This window comes from Malus sylvestris, chromosome 14 (genome assembly GCF_916048215.2).
Source record: "Malus sylvestris chromosome 14, drMalSylv7.2, whole genome shotgun sequence".
NCBI classification, from domain to species: Eukaryota; Viridiplantae; Streptophyta; class Magnoliopsida; order Rosales; family Rosaceae; genus Malus; species Malus sylvestris.
Window position 1 is genome coordinate 904,499 of NC_062273.1, and position 27,877 is coordinate 932,375.

Here is a 27,877-nt window from a genome sequence, read left to right on the forward strand (position 1 = left end):
GCATAATTTCGTTGGGAAATCCCAAAAACACAAGTAGAGATCTTATTTCCTAAATTTGAAACACTAGCCATTTCTTAACATATGGCTGGTTTAATATATTGAATTAGATAACTTTTATATTCAAAGACTATTGAATTGGATAACTTTCATCTCTTTTATTTTTTTTCATGTCTATATACACTCATAAACATATTTATGGTGTGTCGTTCTTATTAATTGTTTTTCAAAATTTAAACTCATTTATCATTTTCGTGTCTAGTTAACAGGTTATGTAAGAAATTAACATGCATAATGTCTAAACATGGTTAAGAGGTCATCTTATCTTAATAGATTCTTAATGTCTAGACATGACCCGACGACCCAATAACAACCCACTCGTTGAGATGTCCCCAAATCTTTCATTTTCTTTTGTTGTTTTGTATCGATTTCATGCAAGAAATTGTCAAACCTACCTTAATATATTTGAAATTGGAAAGAAATATCCATTCCAAAATAATCATACACGACCCGTTTCAAACGAGTGTGGTTCGGATCCTCTACTTATTGGGTCGAGCTTGACCCAAAGAGCAACTCTTCTTGAACCAAAGCATGTAAACCTGACCCATCTACCACCTCAAGCCCAAAGAAAACTACTCGACGACACCAAGAAGAAACCAACAACTAATCTGAAGAGACTTTCACAACCCAGTTCGTCGTCGTCGATTGCACCGAAGTTTCTTCTTCTCACTCATTTAATTGTTACAAATTATTTTTTTCTCTTCAGTCTTTCTCTCCCTGTAATTTCTATATGTGAAAGTTGATATCAAAGATTTCGAATTTGATCAAATGGGTTCTGCTTCTGCTGCTGCAAATACGGCGTCTTTGATTACTGTCGTCGCTGTTTCTTCGACAAAGTTGGATATCCATGACAAATTTTCATAGGGGTTTCATCTCCGACGTGGTGGGTCGATCGCCAAATTTACTGCCGCCATCTCTCCCAACGGCTCTGTTTCTCCTTCTTCTTCACATGGGGTAGGCCTCTGTTTCTTCACCTCTCTCTCTTTTCCTGCGTAATATTGTATTTTTTCCTGGAATTTATATCTTGAGCTGTTTATTTATGTTTAATTTGCTTTCACCTTTTAGTTTGATGCGCTGATTCTGTATCAATTTTTGTATTTGTACTTGTGAGTTGGGAATTTTTTAGTAAATAACCTCTGATGTTGGTTGAATTTTACTATTGATTAATGTGGTTCCACCAAATGACACGTACAAATTGTTGTTGATGGCAATGATGCTTCTTCAACTGTTAGTTACTTATCTTTTTTGCCTATTTTCTGCTAATGATTTGTAGCTAGAGTTGTTTTTGAACTGTTTCTAATTGGTAATGGATTAAAGGAAGTTCATTTACAAATAGAGGTGCATGTTTTCATAAGTTTGATTCATAACCTCGTCGAGCATTTGGAGCTCGCTTTGATTTGATTTGATTTGATGGCGTATAAGCTTTTCTCAGTTTCTCGGTCAGTTTCTCAGTTTCTCAGTTGAGGTTAGGGATTGGAAGTAAATGAAAAGGGGTGTCTTTTTATCAAAAGCTGAGGCTAAGATTATCTTTTGAGAAAACTTCGAGGCCTTACCTAGATTGCAAGTCTCCGTTAAGTTCCAATTGACGAAGATGTTTAAAACTGTTGAAATTATACTGCCTTAATTGAAAGGAGGCCTTACCTAGGATAATATCTAGCTCATTCAGTGGTCTTTTTTGGTTCTTTAACTGCACGAAATGTGCATTGAGATGAATTCTTATCCTGAATGAGTAAATGTGAGAATGTCGCGTGATTGACGGAAAATGATGAAATAAGATAATGAATTCCAAAGGGAAATAAAACTTTTCAATCAGTTAGATAGGTCTGTATCTTATTCAGCGTTTATTTGATGTTGTAGGCTGGGTGCTCAGCTGGAGATGCGGATAAACAAAGAAGTAGTCTTGAATCTCTGTTTTGTTATGATAAGTCTGTACCGGAAGAGAGAATCGAGAAGCCTATCGGGATATCTTTGACTGAGAAAATCATTGGAAACAATCCCCGATGCTTTGACTGTGAAGCTAAAGGCGCAGTCCTTTGCACCACTTGTTCTGGTTCAGGCCTGTATGTTGATTCAGTACTGGAGAGCCAGGGTATTCTTGTCAACGTTCGCTGCCTCGGTAATTAGCTCCTCTTCTCATAACTGAGTACATTTGTTGATTTGAAAAAGAAAACGATATTTGCACTTGATTGTCAAATATTAAAGTTTTATAGCGTTCATTTGAGTATATATGGCCAATGAGAATATGCTAACGCGATAGTTGCTCCATGTAGGTTGTGGGGGAAGTGGCAAGATTATGTGTTCAGAATGTGGTGGCCGCGGGCATCTAGGATGACCATACCGGTTCGCTTATCTTCCTTGAATTTGCTGTATGTGCAAGTAACTTGTATTATAGCCATGATGCTTTCTCGAATTTTTTGTGGCTGATTCCACGATGAGTTTACGTTAAGTGTAACAGTAATGCATCTGATTCATTTACTCTTAGAAATGGTGTTCTTCCTCAGATTTATGTGCCCTATATCGTGTTGAATGTTCAGAACTACATATCATTTACAGAAAACTGTATGTTGTTACTAGTCAACTAGAAAACTGGATGCAGAGGATCCTACTTGACCGCTCCTGCGATAGGCTTGATCACTTGTTGATAGCTTGTGGTTCTTATGCTTGGAATCTCTGGAGCTCTTCAATACGAGCAGGTATGGTCGAATCAAATCTAAAGCTCTGTGGATCCTCTGAATACGCCACGTAGTAAGACGAAACGCATGCTTGTGGCCATGCCATAGCAACCCGACACTGAATCACATACATCAAAGCCAAAGTTAGAACACATTAGTCATTAGTGTTTTGATATTGCTAAGTTTACTGAGGAAGGATAATTACAGACGAGTTTTTACCATGAAATATCCGATGAAGAATGCGTATATGGAAACTTCTGTAGCATAGCTTTTGTGAATTATAAGAGCCCAGGTCCCGCTCACTAGGCTGCAGATTGCACCTACTGCCACCCCAGAAAGAAAACAGAACGATCCGGTGAGATCCGAGTCGATTAATTTAGGAAAGGTGGTTTTTGGTTGTTTAATTAATTTCTACCAGAATTGCAAGATAAAAAAGGATACAAAGGACAAGACAAATATAAAATGGCAAACAAGTTTATTTATCTTAGGAAAGTAACAGTATTTTCATATTCACTTTTAGGTTATTACAACTTTGACGTCAAAAATAAGAAAATTTAGGAAAGGTGGTTTTCGTATAAGTTAGGATTTCTTCAATGCGTGTCGGATTCTTTACCGAAGTAAGTTTTTATCTCTCAGATTAGTCACAAAGACTTACTGTCAAATTAAATGAAAGCAGAAAACAGAAAACAAAATATCAGAGTTGACTGCTGGTAGGATGAATTCGAGTTAAATTCCATTGAAAACTTTAAAATTGACAAGGATTACCAGAACCATACAATTACCACATAACAAGAACACAAAGGAAACTAAAAAACTTCAAACAAAAGTTGAAAAACAAACAACCAACGACATAAGAAAATAGACTGCATACTTTTATTTAGACCATTTTGTAGTACCCTCAAAACTAATTGGCAAGTTATTTAATCACCATAAGTGATAATGCTGTCCATAATCTTGGCCACTACCTCCTTAGAATCCCTCAGCTTTTTTATGCTTTTGTTAAGCTTCTCACGCTTTACTGCCACTGCCGGCGACTCCTCCAACATCCTCTCGATTCCCCCGCCGTAAGGTCCCATCAACTCATTCACAATTTCAGCTTCCATCTCTTTGTTCACAAGGTTATTAACAGATAGCTGCAAGTGCAATGCCATGAAGTCCACAAACCTCCTCAAAACAACCTTCCAATAGGCAGTCATTCTCATTTTAAGGTCATAAGCTTGAGCTAAAACATGCGGATACTTCCTCAGAACACCGACTTCAATTTCCCCGATGCCTTCTATGATAGAAGGTTTATTCTCGTCAGTTAAGACTCCATGAATGAATTGATTCTGACTAGCCATCAACTTGTTCCATTCGGAAACATAATCAGCATCGCATGTATAATCTGTCAGCTTTTCCATCTCTACAAGCTCCAGCATCCACTTGATTGACCCTTCCTTCATCTTGGCCATTAGATTATGGCCGGCACGCCTTGCTGACAGCTGCAGCTGATAATAGTTCTCTGAATTACGCATCAAGACAGAAATAACCGCCTCTTCAATGTAGATCCACACTTGTTCCACAAATGCAATCGGAATACTTGAAATTCCATTCACTTTTCTCTGCAAGATAATGTGGAAAGCATTGCGCGGAAGAAAGTTCGGAAGTGAAATACCTTTGTTCTCCTCCAAGATCTTGATTTCCTCCATCAAGAAGTTGCTCTTTGCATCACTTTCAGGACATCTGTGAAGTTCATCCGAGTACTGGTTGAGCATCTCAACCAATCTAGCAGTGCAGTGCATGCGATTGTCTTCCGCGTACTCCTCAAATTCTCCTCTCAAAAGGATCTTCCTAAGCGATTCCTTAGCCAAGCCAATGATTTGCATAAAGGCCGTCATGGCCTCAGCAACAGACGAAAGACTCTTGGGCATTTTATTCAGTTCCATAATGCAAAAATTCAGCCTGTCATTGATCTTCTTCACTATATCGGGTAAAGTTTTTGCTATGCTGTTTGGGCATTTTATTCAGTAGTCAAGGTAACGTTCTGCCATGGTTAACCACCCGTAAGGGTCCTCGCCATTAAATCATGGCAGTGCCATTTTAATAGCTTTAAAATGTGAATGAGGGTTCTAGGGAGGTGGGTTGGGTAATATGGGAAGGGGTGGTGAGGAGTTGGGTGCCGTGGAGGGACTTAAGTGGAAGGATTGTGAGTGTGCCGAGAAGGAAGAGAGGTGGGGGGTGAGAAAAGTGAGGAAGAGCCATAGTGATAAATGGTAGGGTTGGGGCTGTAGTGGTGGGAATGGGGGTGGGTGAAGTGGTGGTGGTGTAAGTGGAAAATGGGGCTAAGCTCGGGGAGAGTGCGTAGGAAATGCCCAGACTTGAGGATTGAGCACTGAAAGGCACAAAAATTAGGCGAAATGAAGGGGATGGGTTAAGGTTAGAGGGACGGGGACCGAGAAATGAAGTGGTCTGGTGTTGAGGTTGAATGGGGGTTGAAGAGGGGTTGGGTGTGTGGTGGGTGGAGGTTTGGGAGGGTGGAGGCCCCGATTTGAGGATTCGAAGTTCGTCAAGCATTAGGGATTGAAAAGCTGCAAACTGTGAGGTTATATTGTTTTGAAAAGCTGTGTTGGAGGTGTTCAAGGTTTCGAGAGATTTCTGGAGGTGGGTTTGTTGTGTTTCCAGGGCGAAGATTGAGTCACACAAGTCATCAACTTGAGTTCGCAGGTATTTTTGACGAACATCAACCGCAACAGTGACGGCGTCTGGATCAGAGGTGGCGGACTGCATGTTTTTGCCCATTAAATCGACGGGCTCTGATACCAATTGGTATGCCCAATCGGTTCAGGTTGGCTGAAAATGGCAACTTTAATACAAAATAGTGCAGGAATTTAAAAGAAGAAAGGGAAAGAAGAGTTTGAGAAAAAAGAGGCAACTTTAATTCATCATTTCATAGGTTCTTTCTACTCTCCTTTGTTACAAATTTATACTCCTCGTAAAAGGAAAAAACCCTAGCTACTTGGACGTAAGGAAAGAAGGTTGGTACGGCCCGGTTACAAGAGGAGAAGTAGTGGACTCAAGTAAATGGGCTTAACATGGTGTCGTTGGGGCCCCCACCATCAAAGAAAAAGCAGTTCCATGGGCATCCAAGAGGAAAGAGAACCCACAATAGTATAAAGATTTTGCGTCACACTCGTTGCTTCGACATCAATCATTTTCCCTCCTTGCCGATGTTCTTTATATGTTACTTTCTTTCTTCATAAGTTGTTTGTAGATGACATGTTCTGAGAATCTCTTGGGTGTCGTATGCGTGCTACAATACTCGTTTGTGTCAAAACATACATAAACATTATTTCTTTCCGTTGAGATTTAAAATTAAAAGTCCATAGACACTTTTTGGTGAACTCGAATTAAGGAATTCTCATTTTATGTGTTAAGTTTTATGCGGATGAGTTACGTAATACAAATTCAAAAATTACTCTACATTTTAAGCTTTTTTTTTTAAACATTTATAAGCACATATAACTGAACTAGGACGCCACACAACAATAAACCAATTTTATATAAATCATTGTTACTTGGAGATTAAGATTATGGCACCATGAAATATTACATAGTTTTGCAAGAAAAAAAAAAGAACGTGGGAAAGATGACAGGGCTAAAACAATTGAGACTACAATTTAGGACGCATTGTACCACATCTTTAAAAAAAGGTGGAATTTTCTTATATTAGTGAACCCTACTTTTATTAAATAGTTTTCAATGTAATTTACTAAAGTATAGCCTCTCTAGCATGATAAGCCTATGAGTAATTAGCATTTGTAGACATCAAATGCTAATGAGAAAAAAAAAATCTAATTTCATCCTATCTAGGGATGGGCAAAATACCTATGGGTATGGGTAACTGCGGTTACCCGCCTATTTAAAGTTGACGGTTATGGTTATGGGTAACCATTTAGACAAATAAACGGTTATGAGTATAATCGTTTATCCTTGAAATTTAAATGGGCGGTTATGGGTATTATCCGCAGTTATAACGGGTATCCATCGGTTAAAGGTAATATTCATGGTTATAACGGGTATCCATTTACCCATTTAACTTAGGGAACTTTAACGAAAAGCACCCGGTACTGTTCACTTTAACGAAAAACCACATTTTTACACTAAAAAGTCAATCCTGGTACTATTCACTTTACCATTTATTTTGTCCTTATCATTAAAACTCAAAATTTTCAAACCCTTTTCATTAGTTTTCCTTTTAATTTAATATATGTAAAATTAAAAAAAAATTAAAAACCCTCATAGAATAAGTTACAACTCCGTCACTCTCTCTCTCTCCGCCTCTCGACTTCGTCACTCTCTCTCTCTGTCGCTCTCTCTCTCTCTGCGCCTCTCTCTCCTCAAGCAATCCTTCGCCACCATCGTCGGTGTCGTCGTCCTATACGCCTTCCTCAACACCTTCCCACCGCCACTTCCAAGGTTGAGAACGCATTCCCCTCCTTCTCTTCCGCAGCGTCCAATTCGATCTCCTCCGACGTGTTTGCTACCCTGGAAAATCAGCTTAATTTACCCGGAAAGCCCGTTAAAGTGTACCTCTACGATCTCCTTAAGCGGTTCACTTACGGAGTCATCGAGCATCATTTGCTGGCTCGCGGTGGCCGGCCCGACGACGACGTTTCGAAGCTCAAGTACCCGGGTCACCAGCACATGGGTGAGTGGTACCTGTTCCAGGACCTGCTCAAACCCGAATCGGAACGGGTCGGTTCGCCCGTTGAGAGGGTATTGGATCCGGAAGAGGCAGACTTGTTCTACGTGCCGTTCTTCTCGTCATTGAGCCTGATTGTTAACCCGACGCGACCGGCTTCCGGGTCGGAGAAGCCGTTGTACAGCGACGAGGAGAATCAGGTGGCCTTGATTAAGTGGCTGGAATCGCAGAAGTACTGGAAGAGGAACAATGGCCGAGACCATGTGATCATGGCTTTGGACCCCAATGCTCTGTACAAAGTGATTGACAAAGTCAAAAATACAAAGTGATTGACAAAGTCAAAAATTGTGTACTGCTTGTTTGCGATCAAGAAGAAAATATCGGAAATAACGGTAGTCTGAAAACACGGAAATATCGATGGAAATATCGGGATAATATCGATATCGATAAAAATTACATGGAAACCACGGAAATTGTAAGAAAAACTTGGAAATTTTTAATGAAACTTTGCAGGATGTTTATTTAGTCAATTATCTATTAGTTTATCATAAAAAATGGGAAGGAAATGCATTGTATGATGGATTTAACTGATTTAAGTTGATTATATAGCGAGCTGGCAAATTTTTCACTCTTTGAGGTTCAAATTTTTCACTCTTTCCCTGAAATTATATATTTTCATTTTTTCCCTGAAATTGAGTCTTTTATCCTAATCTAATATGGACCCCAGATTAATTTATATTTTCACTCTTTCCCTGAAATTATATAAATTGTGCAATTGAGTCCTTTATCCTAATCTAATCTGGACCCTCCATCTTGATTCTCACTCTTTGTCACGCTGCCACGTGGCAGACCACTAACCCTCACCCTATCTCTCTCTCTCTTTTCCCAAGTCCCTCTCGGACCCCTCACTCTCTCTCAGTTCTCAACTCTATCTCTCTCTCGAACTCTCGTTCTCTCACTCCAATTCCCCGATCGCACCCACACCCAGGCACACCCAAATCCGTCCACCCCGATGCCAGCGCAGCATCTCCACCACCCTCCTAAACTCTCCCTCCCTCTCCTCCGTCTCTGGGAAGCACGGCGACGCGCAGAGGAAGCTCGGCTGCCGTTGCGACGCCGACGACGGAGCCTCGGCAATATTATCGCTAATATCGCGATATTATCACGAAAACCATTTGGATAGTTATAAAAATATCGGTCCCCTTAAAAACCGATAATATCGGCGATATATCGTCGATATTATCGGCATTTTCTTCCTTGTTTGCGATTTTGGGCGGTTGAAGGAGGACCAAGGATCGCTTGTGAAGGACGTGATCGTGCCTTACTCTCGACTTCTTCGTTCGGTGATGATACTGATGTGAATGTGGAAAAACTAATCTTTATTTTTATTTTTTTACTTTGGAGTTATTGGTGATACTCATTCAATTTATGCATACTAATTCAATTATACATTTCTTTTGTAGGCCTCTTTTGGTGACAATGAGTCGATGATACTTTGTGATTGAACGTGTTCGAAACACAGATTTCAATTAGATGAAATTATGTGAAATAATAGAGGGTTAACTCATGTGATGAATTAGATGAAATTTGGTTGGTTTCATATGGTTGTTTTTTCTCAGGTTCCTGAACTTCCATAATTTATTGGTTGCTATACAGAATAAAAAAAACTGATTGGTTGCTATACAGAAAAATATCGTTCGTAAACTATTATTTCAATTATTGGAATTATATGAGGACTTAAATGATTAAAATAGGGAAATGTATGCTAAAATGTACTTATAACGATGTTTAATTGTCAGAAAATAATAATTATGACAAATTTTTCTTTTGTAATTTTCAAATTGTTAAAAAAAATAATGTAGACGGGCGAAAAAAAAGGTAAATGGGTAAAAAAAGGATAAACGGGCGAAAAAATAGGTAAACGGGTAAATGGTTATGGTTATGGTTAAATGGGTAAATGATTATGGGTAAATGAGTACACAGTTATGGGTATGGATAACCGTTTATAAACGGTTATGGTTATGGGTATAACCATTTATGTAATTATCCAACGAGTAAACGGTTATGCGGATATGAATATAAACGGTTATGGGTAAAATAACTGCGGTTGCCCGCCCACATAACCATTGCCCATCCCTTCCTATCCACCTCTATTATAAAATTTATGTTTCAATGCATATACTAATGATCAAAATTCAAATTTCAATTGTAGAACTGAACAACATTAAATATTAGTAACAAAGCGATAACAACTGAGCTGTGAAAGCAAAGAGAAGAGAACCACGATATAAGGACTTGCATCACAATCAAAGCTTCAACATCAATCTGTCCCTCCTTGCCAATGTGCTTTACATTTTTTTTTACTTTCTTCATTATTTGTTTGTAGATCACATTCTTTGAGAAATTTTTTAGTTCACTAGTTTTGTCATGTCACTCGTTCTTTTTTAAAAAAGATTCTTTCGTATCATCAGTTCATCACACTACAATCATGAATTTATTGGATGGATAACAATAACGAAAACAAAGCCTTATTCCAATAAATGAGGTCAGCTATATAAATTTAAAATGTCACTGCATTCATTTTTGCTTCAAGTTCATTAGATGAATAATACAATTTTTTCAATACATGACCAACTTTACAAATATTTTTGGGAAGTAACTTTTACACACATTATTTAGCTTCTTTTTTTTCTTTTTTTTTTTTGACAATTGTGTGAGAAACTAAAAAAAGTAAAAATAAAATCTATGACGCTACTGGAACTAAATTTTTATTACATAAAAAAGTCCCTCTACCTCGTAAAAGGAGGAGAATGTGACATGATTGCTTTTATTCAATCCACATTCTCCCCCACTTGACCATTTCATGAGAAATGATCCTCTTCGGATTCCTTCCATCAAATCCTTCCAATTAACAAATATGAACCTTTAAAATTTAATCTAACGGTTAAAATTATTATAACCTATTAAGGACGGTCTCCTGTTTTTAACCGTTTGATCAAATTTTAAATGCTTGAATTTGTTGATTGTTTAGATTTGGTGGAAGGGAGAATCCCTTCCCATTTCATCAACAATGTTGTCTAAATGCTTTTGATTCCTTTTTCAATTTGATGCTAGGCCCTAGAAACAAGGCAACACTAGACTAGACTAAAAACAACTGCCGTACGTTTGCCAAAAATAATAATAACAACTGCCGTACCAAAGCAAGATAAAAAGAGATACAAGGGAGAACATTCTCCCCCACCGGACCATTTCATCAACAATGTTGTCTAAATGCTTTTTATTCCTTTTTCAATTTGATGCTAGGCCCAAGAAACAAAGCAACACTAGACTAAAAACAACTGCCGTACAAAAGCAAGATAAAAAGGGATACAAAGGAGAACATATATAGATGTGTGTGTGTGGGTATGTATAGATCAGTTAAAATGATAACCTTTCTTGGATAGAACTGAGCATATAAACCAGCAAAGGTAATGTTAGGGAAATCAAAATTTTCAACCAAATGATGTGTCACTAATAGGAAATAAGCACGTTAATCAACACAGAAGTAATAATTCAATCATCAACAACCACATCATTTGGTTTGCAAATTTGGTTTAAAAAACTTAGTCTCTCTAGAATTATCCAACCGGCAAACAAGTTTAATTATCTTAGACAAGTAACACTATTTACGTATTTATTTTCAGGCAATTACAACTTTGACATCAAAAAGAAGATTTAAGGAAGATGGTTTTCTTATCAGTTAGAATTTCTACAATGCGTGTCTCATTCTTTACCTAAATAAATTTTTATGTCTGTCAAATTGGTCATGAAAGCTCACTATCATATTGATAAGCGGTAATGAAAGCACATAACATGAGACAAAAAATAGGAGTTAACTGTATGTAGGAGGAAATCGCATTTAAATTTCATTAAAAACATTAAACTTGACATGGATTACCACAACCATACGACTACGGACCATCACACAACAAGAACACAAAGGGAACAAAAGAACCTAAAAACAAAAGTTGACAAACAAACAACCACTCACATCAGACAACAGAAAACTAATTGCCAAGTTAGTTAATCACCATAAGTGATAATGCTGTCCATAATCTTGGCCACCACCTCCTTCGAATCCCTCAGTTTTTTTATGCTTTTGCTAAGCTTCTCACGCTTTACTGCCACTGCCGGGGACTCCTCAAACATCCTCTCAATTCCCCCACCGTATGGTCCCATCAACTCATTCACAATCTCAGCTTCCATCTCTTTGTTCACAAGGTTGAAAACAGACCGCTGCAAGTGCAATGCCATGTAGTCCACAAGCCTCCTCAAAACAACCTTCCAATAGGCAATCATTCTCATTTTAAGGTCATAAGCTTGAGCTAACACATGCGGGTACTTCCTCAGAACACCGACTTCAACTTCCCCGATGCCTTCTATAGTTATGATAGAAGGTTTTTTCTCGTCAGTTAAGACTCCATGAATGAATCGATTTTGACTAGCCATCAACTTGTTCCATTCTGAAACATAATCACCATCACATGTATAATCCGTCAGCTTTTCCATCTCTAAAAGCTCCAGCATCCACTTGATTGACCTTTCCTTCATCTTGGCCATTAGATTATGGCCGGCACGCCTGGCTGACAGCCGCAGCTGACGATAGTTCTCCGTATAATGCATCAACACAGAAATAACCACCTCTTCAATGTATCTCCACACTGTTTCCTCAAATGCAATCGGAATACTCGAAATTTCATTCACTTTTCCCTGCAAGATAATGAGGAAAGCATTGTGTGGAAGGAAGTTCGGAAGTGAAATACCTTTGGTCTCCTCCAAGATCTTGATCTCCTTCATCAAGAAGTTTCTCTTTGCATCAGTTTCAGCACATATGTGAAGTTCATCCGAGTACTGGTTGAGCATCTCAACCAATCTAGCAGTGCAGTGCATGTGATTGTCGTCCGCGTAGTCCTCAAATTCTCCTCTCAAAAGAATCTTCCTAAGCGATTCCTTAGCCAACCCAATGATTTGCATAAAGGCTGTCATGGCCTCGGCAACAGATGAAAGACTCTTTGGCATATTGTTCAGCTCCATAATGCAGAAGTTCAGCCTGTCATTGATCTTCTTCACTATGTCGGGTATATTTCTTGCCATGCTGCTTGCTTGAATTTGGACCAGCTTCTGTGCTAAAACTGGAATACCGACAATAGACTTGTCAATCTTCGAAAGCAGGGGATGGGTTTGAAATAGTTCATGAGCCATCGCCGCTGCCTCCTCATAAGTTTCGTCACCAATCCTGTTCCTTACACAGACATAACCAAGACCAATGTTTACATCATCTCCAGTGACCTTCTCAAGTAGTCCTTCCGGTGCCTTGTCCACTTTCGTAACCACAGCGAGCGTCCTCTCACCAGTTTTATCTACACTTTGTGACATCCGGATTGACTCACACGTAGTAAAATCCACCGTAGCAGACAATACATTCAGAATAATACTTTCCTCCGGCTTAATATACTCCATGATCATATCTTTGATCTGATCATAGATATTTTCAGGTTGACCATGGACCGGAACCCTTGTGATTCCCGGAAGATCAACCATAGTCAGATCCGGAACCCCATTCTTCTTCACCAACAAAGTAAGTGGCGTGTTCGAAATTCCCTTACCTCCCCCCGCAATAGAATTAGTAGCTTTCACAATATCTTTGGCAACATTGTCTTCATCAGTACGATCAACTCTGCCATTGTACTCCAAGGAAAGTTCAGGCTGAGGACTCGAGTGGTGTTCCAGCCTCATAATAAGAGGCACTCTCGTGCAGATGCCTTGGCCCCTAGGGAGGCTGATGCTGGCCAAGGATTCGAGCACGCTAGACTTCCCGGATGACTGGTCTCCGACCACCACAATCGTTGGCAGCTGAATGCCTTCATCCATCACCATCAAGCTGCGTAACTTGTCTACCGCATCCAGAAGAGGGCGGATCTTGTCGTTGTAGGACGACACAATGGGTGCGCATTTGAAAGGTACTGCTTCTAATTCCACCTGAACCATTGCGAGGGGGCCTTCACCGTCTAAACCTGTGTAACTCGATTCCATTTGCCTTCGTCCGTCTGTTTCTGAATTATAGCAAGTCAAAACAATGGTGAAAAATCTAGAGGGAAACCGAGATTGTAGAGAGATGAGAGAGAATTCGAAGATGGAGTAAAATGTTCTGTATTGAGTTTATGACTTAATGGAGTCAAATGTTCTATTTATAGCTACTGCTATATATCATTCTCAGCCTTCAAGCAACTTAACTGACTCTCAGTGAACAATAACAACACATCTAACAGCTTAAGGATTAACGTTGCAGTTTTTTTGTGGAGAAATGTGGAAGAGAAAGAGTCTTTGATGATTCCTTTCTTAGTTTTCACGTTGTCGAGATTTTGTTTCACTTTTATCATTGTAAGGCCATAGATCATGGATGCTGACATGGTTGGACAGATGTCGAATGATGGTGCCGTTGGGGCCCCCACCGTCAAAGAAAAAGCAGTCCCCATGGGCATCAAGTGGAAAGAGCTTCAACATCAATCATTTGCCCCCTTGCCGATGTTCTTTATATTTTACTTCCTTTCTTGCTTGTAGATGACATTTTATGAGAATCTCTTGGGTGTCTGTATGCGTGCTACGTCACTTGTTTGTGTCAAAACACGCATAAATATTATTTCTTTCAGTTGAGATTTAAAATTAAAAGTCTACAGACACTTTTTTGGTGAACTCGAATTAAGAAATTCTCATTTTATATGTTAAGTTTTATGCGGATGAGTTACGTGATACAAATTCAAGAATTACTCTACATTTTAAGCTGTTTTTTTAACATTTATGAAATAACATTATTTATTCTTGTAGGCACATTTTATCATTGGAGAACAAAGTGACCACCACTATAAACCCTAACCTCTTACCCTACCATTGTCATGGTCACCACCACTATTTCCATATTCAATTTCAGGTTATTACAACTTTGACGTCAAAAATAAGAAAATTTAGGGAAGGTGGTTTCCTTATAAGTTAGGATTTCTTCAATTCGTGTCAGATTCTTTACCTAAGTAAGTTTTTATTTATCAGATTAGTCACGAAGGCTTACTGTCAAATTAAATGAAAGGTAATGAAAGCAGAAAATAGAAAACAAAATATCGGAGTTGGCCTCTTCGGCGGATTATCTTGCATCGGTTAGCTGTCCGGAGATGTGTGATCGGGTTTGGGTTAACAGGCCCCCATCTTCGTTGGTGCATGTTCTGAATAAGGATGGGCTTCCTTGTCCGCCTTGAGTTGTTGTTGCGGTGGTTGGGGAGACACTCAACCTGGTTGCAGTGTCTGCTTGTTGGTATCCCCTTCCTTCGCTTTCTTTCTGTTTGTGCCTGTTTGGTGTTCGCCATTCGTTGGCTCTCCTGCTGTTTTCGGCTTCGGCCTTGGTTTCTTCCAAAAAAAAAAAAAAATATATAGGAGTTGGCTGCTGGTAGGATGAATTTGAGTTAAATTTCATTGAAAACTTTAAAATTGACAAGGATTACTAGAACCATATAATTACCACATAATAACAAGAACACAAAGGAAACTAAAAAACTTGAAACAAAAGTTGACAAACAAACAACCAACGACATAAGAAAACAGACTGCATACTTTTATTTAGACCATTTTGTAGTACCCTCAAAACTAATTGGCAAGTTATTTAATCACCATAAGTGATAATGCTGTCCATAATCTTGGCCACTACCTCCTTAGAATCCCTTATTGGCACCACCACCACCATCACAACCCTTGTCCTTTTCACTGTTGTCGTCGTCACCACCAACATTGTTACTTCTATTTTTGTCATTATATACAATTATAAATTATCAAACACTTTTACACTGTTTTTCATACTCAACACTTTTAAAAATATAGTTCATCAAACACTCAACTACTTTATTTTGTAACAGATTATTCTTAAAGCACATCAGAAGCAGTTTTTTTTTTTTTTTTTTTTTTTTTTTAAAGCACATCAATCTCAAAATGACCATAAGATTATAAGTTTTTCATTGAGATAAATATATTATGTATTTGACCAAAACGATTTTAAATAATTTGTAATAAGATGACGCGAAAGAAGAACAGAAATGCGACACACGAAATTAAACCAAATCAAATGATTTTCTTGGGTTTTAACACCCATATATTTTTTGTTCGTTATCATTTTCACCAAGCTCCACCTCATCAATACATAAATAATTTGATGCATTACTTTTGTTTCCTTTCTCACTTTGAAGGCCCAAACAAGAAACAAAGCAACACTAGACAAAGACAACTGCTGTATAATGGGTGTTTTAGAAACTCAAAAGCTTCAATTTGTTTTTGAGAATCAATTTGTTTGTCGTGCTCTTTTAACTTCCTCTTTTACTGTTATACAAGCGAAAACAAGAGAGATTTAATGAGTAAAAAGATACTTTACGTCTTGATATACAAGTGTATTGCCATAATCTAGCAAGGTTTCTTCTAATAAGGATCTTGGCTTTCTTTATCTGTAAAGAAGTTGGGTGGTTGTTTAATTAATTTCTACCAGAATTGCAAGATAAAAAGGGATACAAAGGAGCATACACACACACACATATATGTATATATGGGATACTTTAATTGCGGTCCCTAATCCTTAACATTCTTTGATTAAAACATTAATAGTATTCAAAGTTTGATCAAGGTTCCTTGACTTTGTACACCTCATTATATTACTATTAATATTTATATTTTTATAGTTTTGACATTAATTGTTTGATATTTTATGAGATTTAAAATCCCTCATTATAATACTATTAGAAACGGATACAATAAAAAAATTCAAACATTTTGATTGAATAAATGGATAAAAACTATGTAAAAATAAGAAATAATAAATGGCAAAAGAATGTATCCATAGTGTTAAAAAAATTGGTACATTTTACAAAAACAAATTGGTACATTTCACATATAACAAAGTGGTACATTAATAAAGAAGAATGGGTACATTATAAATAAATTAGGGTACATATAAAAGATTAAAAATTATGAGTACAAATGAATTTTTAAAAATATAGGCGCTAAAAGAAATTAATACATAGGTACAAAATAAAACTAAAAAGAAAATACTACAGATTTTAAAAAAAATGTTGCAAATTAAAAGTGGGTACAAACTAAAAATATAAATATATGATACAAAGTTTAGGCATAAAACATAAATATACCATATGTAATTTTTCTATCATTGATTAAATATACAATATCACGTAACAGTATACACATGGGTACAAACACAAATAAAACTTTAAAAAATATGAGCACAAAAAGAAAATAATATATGGGTACAAATTAAAAATGAAAAGAAAATTGGTACAAATTAAAAAATATTTGCAAATTAAAAATAGGTACAAACTAAAAATAAAAATATATGATAAAAAATTTAGCCATAAATATAAATATACTAATTGTAACATTTTTAAGACTAAAGGAATATATTTAAAAATAAAAATATTTTATTATTCAAATAATTAATGATGTTATTAATACCCAAGGACCTTGATCAAAAATTGAAAATGAATAGGATTTTAATCAATGGAGTAACAAAAAGAAAGATGTGAACCTAATTTTCCCTTTACTAAAGTATAACCTCTCTAGCATGATAAGCCAATGAGTAATTAGCATTTGTGGACATCAAATGCTAATGAGAGAAAAAAAAAATCTAATTCCATCCTATCCACCTCTATTATAAAATTTGTGTTTCAATGCATATACTAATGATCAAAATTCAAATTTCAATTGTAGAATTGAGTAAAATTATATATCGGTAACAAAGCGATAACATAGCGATCAAAACTCAAAGAACTTAGGCCCTTAGTCTATCAATGTTTATTAAATTCAAATGTTGTCAACTATTGGTCTAGTGGTAACTCGTCTTAATTTTTTACAAGCGAAAATTCTAGAGTACATCAACTTATAAGTTTATAACATAAATTAAATTTAACAGTTAATATGTGTTCAAGAAATCTAAGAAATCTAAGATGTATCATTTACGAATCTGGTCTACATGCGAAATTATCCTCAAAGATCATTGTTGGACATCAATGACGGACGAAAATCCACAAGTGATTTGAATATGCTCGACAACAACTCTCAACTGGGTACACTCACGAACAGCCTTATAAAGGGCGAGTATCCTTGACATAATTCAAAGACGTGGTAACTAAAGTTTGCTTAATAGACCTCCAAGAAATTGTGGTTCCACGAACAATATCCATTGGGGATCTTGCCATGTGCGGATCAAAGAAGTACTTAGCGTCAACATAACCAACAAAGGAAACTTGAGAACTGGGGGGAGGGGGGACAGTTGCACTCGAAGTTGAGTAGGGATAGGACAAGCCCAAGTCCCAAGGCCCATCTTTTGATAATTAAATATATATTAATTATATATTAAGTACTAATTAAATAGTGCACCCCAAAGCCTAAACCCAAGGGTGAGCCCAATTTTATTCTCCAGGCCTATTACTCCAATTACTTTCTATAAAGGACAAAGCCTTATAAAGTGATGAAAGCTTTTGGAAATGGCCAATGTGGGACAAAGAAATTTCTACTCAAACTCAAATTTCCAACACTTGTATAGTGACACTTGACGTACCACCTAGTGTGCCGGTCACACTGAAAAATCTCTCCCAATTGATGAAACCAACTACATTACCTCCACTTCAAGAGTTTTAAGAGAGAATATAGAAGAAACGCCTCTCATCCAACTTCCTTACAACTCTTCTGCAAAAGTTCAAGGAATAGTGCACCTCTCCTTAATTAAGAAAGGTACAAAGATTACCAGCTTTCTTTATTTTTTATTTTCCTTCAAACCCTAGTTATTAATTGAGGTCTAACTAGCATCTGCCCTTGCATGCATGCACACAACTCCAGAAGAAGCTAGCTGGGATTCAATCAGCCCAAATCAGAAAGGAATCTTTTGGTATGAACTCAAACCCTAGCTAGTCTTAATTAACTACTTTTGAAAGATTCTTTCTTGATCCAAGGTAAGCTATTGATTAGCCATGATTTTTTCATTTTCTTGAAACCATTTCGACCTTTTTCATCATTTATATTCATGCATGCATGCATGCAAGGTAGCCTAGGCACTGGTACTTTCCAGGAAGTAAAACTAATATATATTCCGAAGAAGTGTGACATATTAGGATTCTGTTTCTCCTTTTTAAGACCCTGTTATTTATATTCTACAAATATTATTTAGGATTGGTGTTTTTTTTTCTTGTTAACGAACGGCTATAGCCGAGAGGAATTTGTATTATTCTTGGATGATACCAGAAATAATAGCCAACTACATGGATTAAAAAATTAGCATGATTTTAAGACTTAAATTGTAAAGCATCAACCTCTTGTAGGTCAGAAATCCACACTGTTTTTAACTTGTGCTACTTCAGAAATGGGAGGATCAAGAAAGCTAGCAGCCGACAAAAGCAAATCAAGCACAAGTACCGTTTTGAATGATGAAAGCTCGACAGCACTAGTTCATTCCGAAGAACAACCACCTCAACCTGTTAACACATATGCACCACCAATTGTGTCCTCATACAAAGAGAAAATCCGTCCTTTTGCTCGACGCAATTGACAAACTTCGTAACTTAAGGATAATGGAAGAAGGTATTCCGCTCTCCACAATTGTAGTGGTTGGTGATCAATCTTCCGGTAAATCAAGTGTGCTGGAATCGTTGGCCGGCATTAGCCTCCCTAGGGGTCAAGGTATCCGTACAAGGGTACCTCTTATAATGAGGTTTCAACACAGTCCTCAGCCTGAGCTTTCTTTGGAGTGTAACGGCAAAGTTGATCGTACCGACGAAAACAATATTTATGATGATATTGTCGAAGCCACTAATTCTATTTCATGAGGAGGTAAGGGGATATCTAATACCCCATTGACATTGCTGGTTAAAAAGAATGGCGTTACTGATTTGACGATGGTCGATCTTCCTGGGATCACTAGAGTCTCAGTTCAGGGTCAGCCTGAAAATATTTATGATCAAATCAAGGATATGATCATGCAATATATCAAGCCTGAGGAGAGTATAATTCTTAATGTCCTGTCTGCTAGTGTTGATTTTGCCACTTGCGAATCGATTAGGATGTCACAAAGCGTGGACAAGACCGGTGAAAGGACTCTGGCGCTAGTGATGAAGGTCGATAAGGCACCGGAAGGATTGCTTGAGAATGTGACAGGAGACGATGTCAATATTGGGCTAGGTTATGTCTGCGTGAGGAACCGCATTGGTGATGAAACATACGAGGAGGCAGGGGCCATTACTCAGGAATTATTTCAATCTCATCCTCTTCTATCTAATATCGACAAATCTATGGTTATTCCAGTTTTAGCACAAAGGTTGGTGCAGATTCAGGCTATCGGCATAGCGAGAAATTTACCAGAGATAGTAAAGAAAATCAACGAGAAGTTGAATTCCAGCCTCGCAGAGCTCAACAAGATGCCTAAGAGTCTGACATCCGTTGCTGAGGCTATGACAGCTTTCATGCAGATCATTGGATCGGCGAAAAAATCACTCAGGAAATTTCTTCTGAGAGGTGAATTTGAAGAGTATTCTGAGGATAGCCACATTCATTGCACTGTGCGAATGGACGACATGCTCAATCAATAATTAGATGAGAAACTTTCTAATGGAAGAGATTTATGTTTTGGAGGAAACGAAGCGGATTATTCTTCCGAACTTTCTTCCTCATAATGCTTTTATCACTATGTTGGAGAGCAAAGTGAACGGAATTTCAAGCATTCCTCTTGGGTTTGTGGAGAAGATCTGGAGTTATATTGAGGATGTTGTTGTTTCAGTGTTAATGCGACATTCAGAAAATTATTATAAGCTTCAGCTGTCCGCCAAACGAGCAGGCCAGAATCTTATTGATGGTTTAACTCTACAAAGCGTTGGAATATTTTGCTTGAACATATTGATGGTTTAACTTTGAAGTCATTGTCAACTACTCGATGGGAAAGTCACATTGAAAGTGTTAAAGCGATTAAGTCCCAAGTAGCCCAGGTTAGAAATGCTTTGTTTCAATTGGTGGAAATTACTGAAAATCCCCAATTGAGTAGGGATGCAGAATGTTTAGCATCAGGAGAACTTTCAAGTTTTGATTTTGTATTAAGTTTGGTTATTTGGTATGACATTTTGTTGAAGATTAACATGGTGAGTACAAAATTACAATCTGAAGACATGCGTCTTGATGTTGCTGTAAAGGCATTGGAAGCACTTGTTACGTTTTTCGAAAACTATAGAGAAACTGGTTTTGCTTCTGCCATGAGTGATGCTAAAGAAATTGCACTTGATTCAGAAATTGACCCTGTTTTTCAAACTAAACGTCATAGACCTAGAAAAAGACATTATGATGAAGTTGATGGTAATGAGAGGGAACAACAGTCTGCTGAAGAATCATTTAGAACAGATTATTTTCTTGTTATAGTGGATATTGCTCTTTCTCAACTGAAACACAGGTTTGAACAGTTAAAGGCTTTTGAATATATTTTTGGCTTCTTGTTTGATGCATCGAAGTTAATTTCATTGGATGATCAAGAGCTAAAACAAAATTGTATGAATCTTGAAGCACATTTGAAACATGGAAATACCATGGATGTAGATGGAGCCGACTTATGTTCCGAATTACAGGTTTTGCAAATGATGTTACCTGAAAAATCATTTCTCTCTAATAACCCTTGGACATCCATGGAAATAGCAAACTTTGTCAAAGAAATTGACATGTGTCCTAATGTCTTGATTGCTTATCGTGTAATGTTGACTGTACCTGTGACCGTGGCATCTGCAGAAAGAAGTTTTTCAAAATTGAAATTATTAAAATCTTACTTGCGGACCACTATGACTCAAGATAGGCTAAATGGATTAGCAATCTTATGCATTGAAAAGGATGAGATTGAAGACTTGGAGTATGATGATATAATTGATGATTTTGCTTCAAAAAATACTAGAAGACAATTTCTTAAAGGTTGAAATTTGAAGGAGATTTGCTAGGAGTGGTTATATATGATTGTACTTTTGATTGTCGGGGTTTAGGTACTATGTCCCCCCCGTTGTATATTTTCTCAAGTAATATAATTTGGGCGTGAGGGCCTAGCCCCCCAGCTTCGACTGGGTTCCAGCCCTCGTTAAATATATTTTTTTAACATATGTTTTTGTATTAAAAAAGGCACATTTTGAGCTTTCGCACTGGGCACCCAAAAACTCAGGACCGGCCCTGATCTTATGTCGAAGATGAAAGAAAGGTCGATTACTTGGATGACGGAGATAGTTGAAATGGAGAAAGTTACTGATTATACATGTAATCCGGAGTACCTCTCTGAATGGAATAGATTGATAGGTCAGCATGACGCTTTCGTTAACGGAGTCTTAAAAGACAAAAACCGCCCAGCTAAGATAACTATAGAGGGCATAGGGGAGGTTGAAGTTGAAGCTCTTATGAAGAATCCGAACGCTCTTTCGGCGGCGTATGACCTGAAAATGCGGATGACTGCGTAGGGGAGGTTGAAAAGATGCTGGAGGAGTCTCCGGCGGTGGCAATTAAGCGGGAAAATGTTAGAATTCCTCTGTCCGACATCGGCCAGAAAACTTGAGAACAAGACCTTTATATAGAATTATCTCACTCTAACTATCATCGAGGTCTTTTGTATTAAAACCCCACACCTTACGATTGAGCAGATGGCCAAGTGGGAATAGTATCGGTGCTGTTGGAGTGAGCCGATGGCCCGTCTACCTAAAATTTAAGATGGTATTAGAGCCAAAAGACGGGCCCGTACTACCACTTGAACGGGTGGGTCCCTTTTGTATTAAAACTCCACACTTGACGAATTGAGTAGGTGGCCAAGTGGGAACAGTATCGGTGTTGTTGGAGTGGGCCCATGGCCGTCTACTTGAAAATTAAGAGAAAAGTTGAACAAGACGATCAAAAAGCTAAAGGATTCCAAAGAGGTCGTGGGGAAGATAATGGACAGCATTATTACTTATGGTGGTCACTGATCTGCAGTGTTAGCACGAAACCATTTTGTTTTTTTGTTTGTTTTTGTTCTATTTCTTTTGGTAGCGGATCGATCTTTATGGTTCCTGTATATGTCCGTTTAAAAGCCGATCGATCTTTATGGTTCCTGTAAATATCCGTTTCAAAAAATGAATATGAATGAAGTTTCAATGTTTCTCACCAGACATATGAAATGTGTTTTTTTGCTGAGTTAGGTATTTTCTGCTTTCTTGACCTAAAACTTTGATTTAGTGTGGGCAATGTAGCTAACTAAACCAGTGAAGAAAAACAAAACAAAAACACGAGAAAAGTAGCCAAAAATACAAACAAAAACAGAAAACTGCATTCTGCATAGGCAGTTTATTATATTTAATCTTGTGTTAGTTCCATTTTCTATGCTAACATATTTATTTGTAAGCATCATCATTTAATTTATTTTTTATAAAATATACTCCAATTTTGATCTTCAGCTCAAAATGACAGTATTTAATTTATTTGGACAGTAAAGTAAAAGTACAAAAATTAGAAGGAAAATAGATCTATCGCATACCCTATGTATATTCTTGCCTTCTTTACACCACTTTTCACATTTGATTTGTCCAAATAAGAACATCCATAAACTATTCATACCAAAAGGGCATAATTTCGTTGGGAAATCCCAAAAACACAAGTAGAGATCTTATTTCCTAAATTTGAAACACTAGCCATTTCTTAACATATGGCTGGTTTAATATATTGAATTAGATAACTTTTATATTCAAAGACTATTGAATTGGATAACTTTCATCTCTTTTATTTTTTTTCATGTCTATATACACTCATAAACATATTTATGGTGTGTCGTTCTTATTAATTGTTTTTCAAAATTTAAACTCATTTATCATTTTCGTGTCTAGTTAACAGGTTATGTAAGAAATTAACATGCATAATGTCTAAACATGGTTAAGAGGTCATCTTATCTTAATAGATTCTTAATGTCTAGACATGACCCGACGACCCAATAACAACCCACTCGTTGAGATGTCCCCAAATCTTTCATTTTCTTTTGTTGTTTTGTATCGATTTCATGCAAGAAATTGTCAAACCTACCTTAATATATTTGAAATTGGAAAGAAATATCCATTCCAAAATAATCATACACGACCCGTTTCAAACGAGTGTGGTTCGGATCCTCTACTTATTGGGTCGAGCTTGACCCAAAGAGCAACTCTTCTTGAACCAAAGCATGTAAACCTGACCCATCTACCACCTCAAGCCCAAAGAAAACTACTCGACGACACCAAGAAGAAACCAACAACTAATCTGAAGAGACTTTCACAACCCAGTTCGTCGTCGTCGATTGCACCGAAGTTTCTTCTTCTCACTCATTTAATTGTTACAAATTATTTTTTTCTCTTCAGTCTTTCTCTCCCTGTAATTTCTATATGTGAAAGTTGATATCAAAGATTTCGAATTTGATCAAATGGGTTCTGCTTCTGCTGCTGCAAATACGGCGTCTTTGATTACTGTCGTCGCTGTTTCTTCGACAAAGTTGGATATCCATGACAAATTTTCATAGGGGTTTCATCTCCGACGTGGTGGGTCGATCGCCAAATTTACTGCCGCCATCTCTCCCAACGGCTCTGTTTCTCCTTCTTCTTCACATGGGGTAGGCCTCTGTTTCTTCACCTCTCTCTCTTTTCCTGCGTAATATTGTATTTTTTCCTGGAATTTATATCTTGAGCTGTTTATTTATGTTTAATTTGCTTTCACCTTTTAGTTTGATGCGCTGATTCTGTATCAATTTTTGTATTTGTACTTGTGAGTTGGGAATTTTTTAGTAAATAACCTCTGATGTTGGTTGAATTTTACTATTGATTAATGTGGTTCCACCAAATGACACGTACAAATTGTTGTTGATGGCAATGATGCTTCTTCAACTGTTAGTTACTTATCTTTTTTGCCTATTTTCTGCTAATGATTTGTAGCTAGAGTTGTTTTTGAACTGTTTCTAATTGGTAATGGATTAAAGGAAGTTCATTTACAAATAGAGGTGCATGTTTTCATAAGTTTGATTCATAACCTCGTCGAGCATTTGGAGCTCGCTTTGATTTGATTTGATTTGATGGCGTATAAGCTTTTCTCAGTTTCTCGGTCAGTTTCTCAGTTTCTCAGTTGAGGTTAGGGATTGGAAGTAAATGAAAAGGGGTGTCTTTTTATCAAAAGCTGAGGCTAAGATTATCTTTTGAGAAAACTTCGAGGCCTTACCTAGATTGCAAGTCTCCGTTAAGTTCCAATTGACGAAGATGTTTAAAACTGTTGAAATTATACTGCCTTAATTGAAAGGAGGCCTTACCTAGGATAATATCTAGCTCATTCAGTGGTCTTTTTTGGTTCTTTAACTGCACGAAATGTGCATTGAGATGAATTCTTATCCTGAATGAGTAAATGTGAGAATGTCGCGTGATTGACGGAAAATGATGAAATAAGATAATGAATTCCAAAGGGAAATAAAACTTTTCAATCAGTTAGATAGGTCTGTATCTTATTCAGCGTTTATTTGATGTTGTAGGCTGGGTGCTCAGCTGGAGATGCGGATAAACAAAGAAGTAGTCTTGAATCTCTGTTTTGTTATGATAAGTCTGTACCGGAAGAGAGAATCGAGAAGCCTATCGGGATATCTTTGACTGAGAAAATCATTGGAAACAATCCCCGATGCTTTGACTGTGAAGCTAAAGGCGCAGTCCTTTGCACCACTTGTTCTGGTTCAGGCCTGTATGTTGATTCAGTACTGGAGAGCCAGGGTATTCTTGTCAACGTTCGCTGCCTCGGTAATTAGCTCCTCTTCTCATAACTGAGTACATTTGTTGATTTGAAAAAGAAAACGATATTTGCACTTGATTGTCAAATATTAAAGTTTTATAGCGTTCATTTGAGTATATATGGCCAATGAGAATATGCTAACGCGATAGTTGCTCCATGTAGGTTGTGGGGGAAGTGGCAAGATTATGTGTTCAGAATGTGGTGGCCGCGGGCATCTAGGATGACCATACCGGTTCGCTTATCTTCCTTGAATTTGCTGTATGTGCAAGTAACTTGTATTATAGCCATGATGCTTTCTCGAATTTTTTGTGGCTGATTCCACGATGAGTTTACGTTAAGTGTAACAGTAATGCATCTGATTCATTTACTCTTAGAAATGGTGTTCTTCCTCAGATTTATGTGCCCTATATCGTGTTGAATGTTCAGAACTACATATCATTTACAGAAAACTGTATGTTGTTACTAGTCAACTAGAAAACTGGATGCAGAGGATCCTACTTGACCGCTCCTGCGATAGGCTTGATCACTTGTTGATAGCTTGTGGTTCTTATGCTTGGAATCTCTGGAGCTCTTCAATACGAGCAGGTATGGTCGAATCAAATCTAAAGCTCTGTGGATCCTCTGAATACGCCACGTAGTAAGACGAAACGCATGCTTGTGGCCATGCCATAGCAACCCGACACTGAATCACATACATCAAAGCCAAAGTTAGAACACATTAGTCATTAGTGTTTTGATATTGCTAAGTTTACTGAGGAAGGATAATTACAGACGAGTTTTTACCATGAAATATCCGATGAAGAATGCGTATATGGAAACTTCTGTAGCATAGCTTTTGTGAATTATAAGAGCCCAGGTCCCGCTCACTAGGCTGCAGATTGCACCTACTGCCACCCCAGAAAGAAAACAGAACGATCCGGTGAGATCCGAGTCGATTAATTCTTTCAGTCCTTCGTTCTCGAACTTCTCCCAAGTATCTGATGATGCCTGCACAAACCCCTTATTATACGCTCCTACGTGCACAAAACCCCAGCGATTCCAGTACATCACCAGCTTCGAAGCCATTCCTGAATAGCAGTTGGCACACGAAAACAGAAACTCGTCGGTGTCCCCTGCAGTCAGTTTCATGGCTCGGGCTGAGCCACGAACAACCCCAAGAACCGGAACCAAGATGGAGCCGATGCAAATACTCCCAGTCAAGTGCTTAATGGTGTCGCGGGAAGCCTGACTTGTGTCGATCTCTGTTCCAAATGCAAAGTTCATATACTTGATTCGCGAGATGGTAACTAGCAGCGTGTTCTTGATTACCTGCATCGTCCATGCCATGCTTAGCAAGATTACTGCGATGAACAGGGCCTTCCAACTACTTCTGATGGCAGTGGCTCTTCCAATGCCGGCAACCAAGAGACACAAGTAAAGAATGCTGACGAAAATTGATTGAATGACTAGTATTGTAGTTTTCGGAGGAGGAAAAGCAGTGGAAACTGATAAAACTCGAATGGCGTAGTCAAAACGGGGACTGACCCAACAGGCATACAGAGACTGAATGAGGGCACAAACGATGGCAACCACACCCGCTGCCAAGCTTACACGAGAACTTATGTATATAAATAGTACTCCAACTGCGCATGTTAGCAAAGGGCTGAGCGAGAAGGCTGCCTTGATGGCTTTTGAAGGGCTTGAGCTGGTGATCCACTGCCATATGAAAGCAACAGTTGCAGAGCACCCAATTGCAGTGAGCAATGGAGGGTAATACTTGAGGGGTTGGAAATGGCGAGTGCGAGTGGTGAAGATGAGGCCATAGAGCGTAAGGAAGATTACGAAGATGGTGATGAAAATCAAGTGCAAGTAAAACAGAAGTTTAAAGAGCCACCTGAGGAATTGTCCTGCCGTGGTTGTTTCAGTTGGAATGTCGATAGGTTCTTGCGTCTGCATCCACAGAAAACGAAATGGATCTATCAATGAACAAGAAGATCAACGAAAACAGACAAAATCTATATTACAGAGAAAGATGCAGTAAGAAAGAAGAAAAATTGGTGACGGAGATGAAAGCCAGAGAAAGAAACAAGAATTGGGTTAGAGAGAGAACCTTGATTTGATTTACGGATGAAGGTCTGACTTGAACTTGCATGTGGATGTTCTTGGTGGTCTCTAAACTTGCCATAACTCGATGCACATATGCCTTAATCGCGTCGAAATTCCGAATTCAACTGTCCTTTCTCTAACAGAAATTCTGGGATGGTTTCTACCACTTCCTTTGCCTCCAAGTTTCAACAAAATCAGACGCACCAAAATTCCCGGACTTCGAATTAAACTAATCCCGGGTTGTGTTCATAGAAATTCTCCGGCCGTGGTTGTTCAGTTGGATTGTTTCAACGAAGACAGACGAAAATGATATCGGAAAGAGGTCAACTGCAAGGACTGTGTTCTTTCTTCTAATTATCTTTGTGTAGAAGTACTTATGTATTTCAATGGCTCCCAATTCGACTGTCGCTTTCTTTGCCTCCAAGATTCAACAAATCATCATATGGATGGAAATTTCCGAAATTCGATTTAAAAAGACGACTGACCGAGTCTTCCACGAAGACAATTTATCTTGAGTTCAGATTAACTTGTTGGTCACGCA

At 37.9% G+C, this 27,877-nt stretch overlaps 3 protein-coding genes and 4 pseudogenes across 4 annotated transcripts; 4 read left to right on the forward strand and 3 right to left on the reverse strand.

Moving 5' to 3' along the window:
• The first annotated feature begins 550 nt into the window (after nucleotides 1-550).
• On the forward strand, nucleotides 551-2,557 carry LOC126600116 (uncharacterized; annotated as a pseudogene).
• Nucleotides 2,529-27,788, reverse strand: LOC126600106 (protein PNS1-like). Of its 2 annotated transcripts, XR_007615347.1 has the most exons (4): nucleotides 27,341-27,788; nucleotides 26,035-27,180; nucleotides 25,702-25,933; nucleotides 2,529-2,614 (listed from the first exon to the last, which is right to left on the reverse strand). XR_007615347.1 is itself a non-coding variant. In XM_050266647.1 (3 exons), exons 1-3 carry the CDS (start codon nucleotides 27,413-27,415, stop codon nucleotides 25,799-25,801), a joined length of 1,356 nt encoding a protein of 451 aa, XP_050122604.1. In that variant the 5' UTR covers nucleotides 27,416-27,788; the 3' UTR covers nucleotides 25,615-25,798. The 2 variants fall into 2 exon arrangements, 1 of the variants encoding a protein (XP_050122604.1); XM_050266647.1 differs by lacking the exon at nucleotides 2,529-2,614 and having other exon boundaries at nucleotides 25,615-25,933.
• On the reverse strand, nucleotides 3,435-4,732 carry LOC126600354 (dynamin-related protein 4C-like; the record flags this gene model as incomplete). Its single annotated transcript, XM_050266944.1, has 1 exon — nucleotides 3,435-4,732. A coding segment is annotated over one exon (1,083 nt), but the record flags the coding sequence as incomplete, so codon positions are not given.
• Nucleotides 5,168-7,739, forward strand: LOC126600355 (probable arabinosyltransferase ARAD1; annotated as a pseudogene).
• LOC126600104 (dynamin-related protein 4C-like) lies at nucleotides 11,293-13,779 on the reverse strand. Its single transcript, XM_050266644.1, has one exon. It carries the CDS (start codon nucleotides 13,480-13,482, stop codon nucleotides 11,473-11,475), a length of 2,010 nt encoding a protein of 669 aa, XP_050122601.1. The 5' UTR covers nucleotides 13,483-13,779; the 3' UTR covers nucleotides 11,293-11,472.
• LOC126600356 (dynamin-related protein 4C-like) lies at nucleotides 18,848-22,602 on the forward strand (annotated as a pseudogene).
• Nucleotides 23,645-25,643, forward strand: LOC126600117 (uncharacterized; annotated as a pseudogene).
• Nucleotides 27,789-27,877: the final 89 nt, after the last annotated feature.

Excerpts from the sequence above, each read along its gene's own strand:
- LOC126600106 (XM_050266647.1), bottom strand. The coding sequence starts at position 27,415 with ATGGCAAGTTTAGAGACCACCAAGAACATCCACATGCAAGTTCAAGTC. Across the intron at positions 27,181-27,340 it reads CATCCGTAAATCAAATCAAG|ACGCAAGAACCTATCGACAT; the intron begins GTTCTCTCTCTA and ends CTGTGGATGCAG. Across the intron at positions 25,934-26,034 it reads TCTTCATCGGATATTTCATG|TGTCGGGTTGCTATGGCATG; the intron begins GTAAAAACTCGT and ends TATGTGATTCAG.
- LOC126600104 (XM_050266644.1), bottom strand. The coding sequence starts at position 13,482 with ATGGAATCGAGTTACACAGGTTTAGACGGTGAAGGCCCCCTCGCAATG.